General features: G+C 54.3%; 1 protein-coding gene across 1 annotated transcript in view; it reads left to right on the forward strand.

The window, feature by feature from the left end:
- The first annotated feature begins 367 nt into the window (after window positions 1–367).
- Window positions 368–1,675, forward strand: part of LOC122193467 (rho GTPase-activating protein 32-like) — a 3,467-nt gene continuing 2,159 nt past the window's right edge. Inside the window, exons 1-3 of the mRNA XM_042894251.1 lie at window positions 368–463; window positions 1,135–1,212; window positions 1,519–1,641. Of these exons, the coding sequence (XP_042750185.1) occupies window positions 1,147–1,212; window positions 1,519–1,641 (189 nt within the window). The 5' untranslated portion in view covers window positions 368–463; window positions 1,135–1,146. The remainder of the gene's footprint in view (window positions 464–1,134; window positions 1,213–1,518; window positions 1,642–1,675) is intronic.

Raw genomic sequence — 1,675 nt, forward strand, 5'->3', positions numbered from 1 at the left:
AGGAGCAGTGCGTGCTGCGTCCCTTCATTGGAGCGCTTGAGCTCTGTGTGAGTAGCTCGCTTGTCGCCCTTGTGCAGCGACTGAGTGCCTTCGTTTTCACCCCTTGTGTCTTGCGCAGCATCTTGTAGGTAAGCTGAGACAGGGCGTGAGATACAGGGGTGGGCAGTGAGCTGTTGAGAACTGCTGGCTGGTGGAGCTCCTAGCAGCTCATACTGCTTACTCTTGTCCATCAGACGTAACTTTCAGCCAGTACCTGCATTCCCAAGCGATCCACAAAGATGGCATTTGTCCCATGGTTTTTCCCTTGTCATCTTTGCTACATTATGCAAGCTCACAGACCTGTTCTTCTCTCTCCTCTACCCGCTCCCTTGGTGCAGCTTTCGCTCGTGGAAGAACAGAGCAAAGTGACAAGAAACAGCTGCGAGTTCAAGGAATTGTCTACCTTGTTCTGATCTCCTGCCAGGTACGTGCCACACTTTGTCCCCCCACGTGGTTGACCAGCACTGTGTCGCACCATGTTTGGTAACACAGCCTCACTCAGCTTTGATGGGACGCTGGTCCCATGTGGGTTTTTTCCCTTCCCCTGCAGCTCCGTCCTCAGAAGGATGCTGTGTGTGGTGCTGTGACCTGCTGGTCTGAAGGAAACTGATCCCTTAGGCAAAGAGTCCTAGGCCCAGTTTGTGCCGAGCTGCACAGCGTGACCCAAGGTCACAAGCAGGCACGCTTGGGCTGTGTGAGTGTGCCCGGCAGCTGTAGGGAGCACAGCAGAGATGCAATCAAGGAAATGTCCTTGATGTGCGGGGCTGCAGCAGGTGCCGGTGGTGAGGCTGCTGGGAGCTGTGGCCGGGGAGCAGATGCACCTGCAGCAATGATTGCTCTCACTGCCCTGCTGCTGCGCTGTCAGAGCGCCCTGGGTGAATGCATCTGCTGCTTTGTGCCAGTCCCCATCTGCTAGCAGAGGGACAGCTGCTTGGTCAAATGCTGCCTAATGGGCTGTCCCATTTGAACGGAGTGAACAGAGTGGTTGCTTCTAGAGCACCTGCCTGTGCCAGAGGATAGCCAAGGGTAGTTCTCCGGTAGTCTCTCAATACTGTGGTGTGTGAAGAGAGAAAATATGAGCGTGTTTCTCTTCAGTTCCAGCTTGTCATGCCTGCTGTGATGGGCGTCGCGTGCAGCGAGATCAGCTGTGGGCCTGACATGACACGGATGGAGGTAGAGTATGGAGCTCTGATTGGTCTTTGTTCCCTGACTTGAGCCAGCAGAGTGAGCTGCAGATGTGCTCTCCTGCTTTTCAAGAGAGAGCGAATCCTTGCGGCTCTAACAGTGTCACTGAAAAGCTGCCTTAAAGGCTTTCTTTCCTTGCTGCGGGCATGTTCTTAGCCTTGCTGTTCCTTCTTGTGTGCCCATAATAAGGACCGAGTGCATTTCCTGCAGCTTTCTCTGCTGACGTGCTCCTCAGCCTGAAATCCTCCTCGTTTGCCCTCAGCTCCTCACCATGGCCTGTGCTCTCTGTTTCAGGCTGAGAACAACGGGAAGCCCCTGCTGGTCCGTGAGGAGTCATCTCTTAATATCCCAGCTATTGCTGCTGCCCACGTTATTAAGAGATACGTTGCCCAGGCACCGGGTGAACTCTCCTTGGAGGTAAGCAGTTAAGGGCGTTCCTTGTTGTCCTGTA

The sequence above is a fragment of the Lagopus leucura genome, unplaced genomic scaffold (genome assembly GCF_019238085.1).
Source record: "Lagopus leucura isolate 7727_CA_CO unplaced genomic scaffold, USGS_WTPT01 34471-0_obj-0_obj, whole genome shotgun sequence".
Taxonomy (NCBI): domain Eukaryota; kingdom Metazoa; phylum Chordata; class Aves; order Galliformes; family Phasianidae; genus Lagopus; species Lagopus leucura.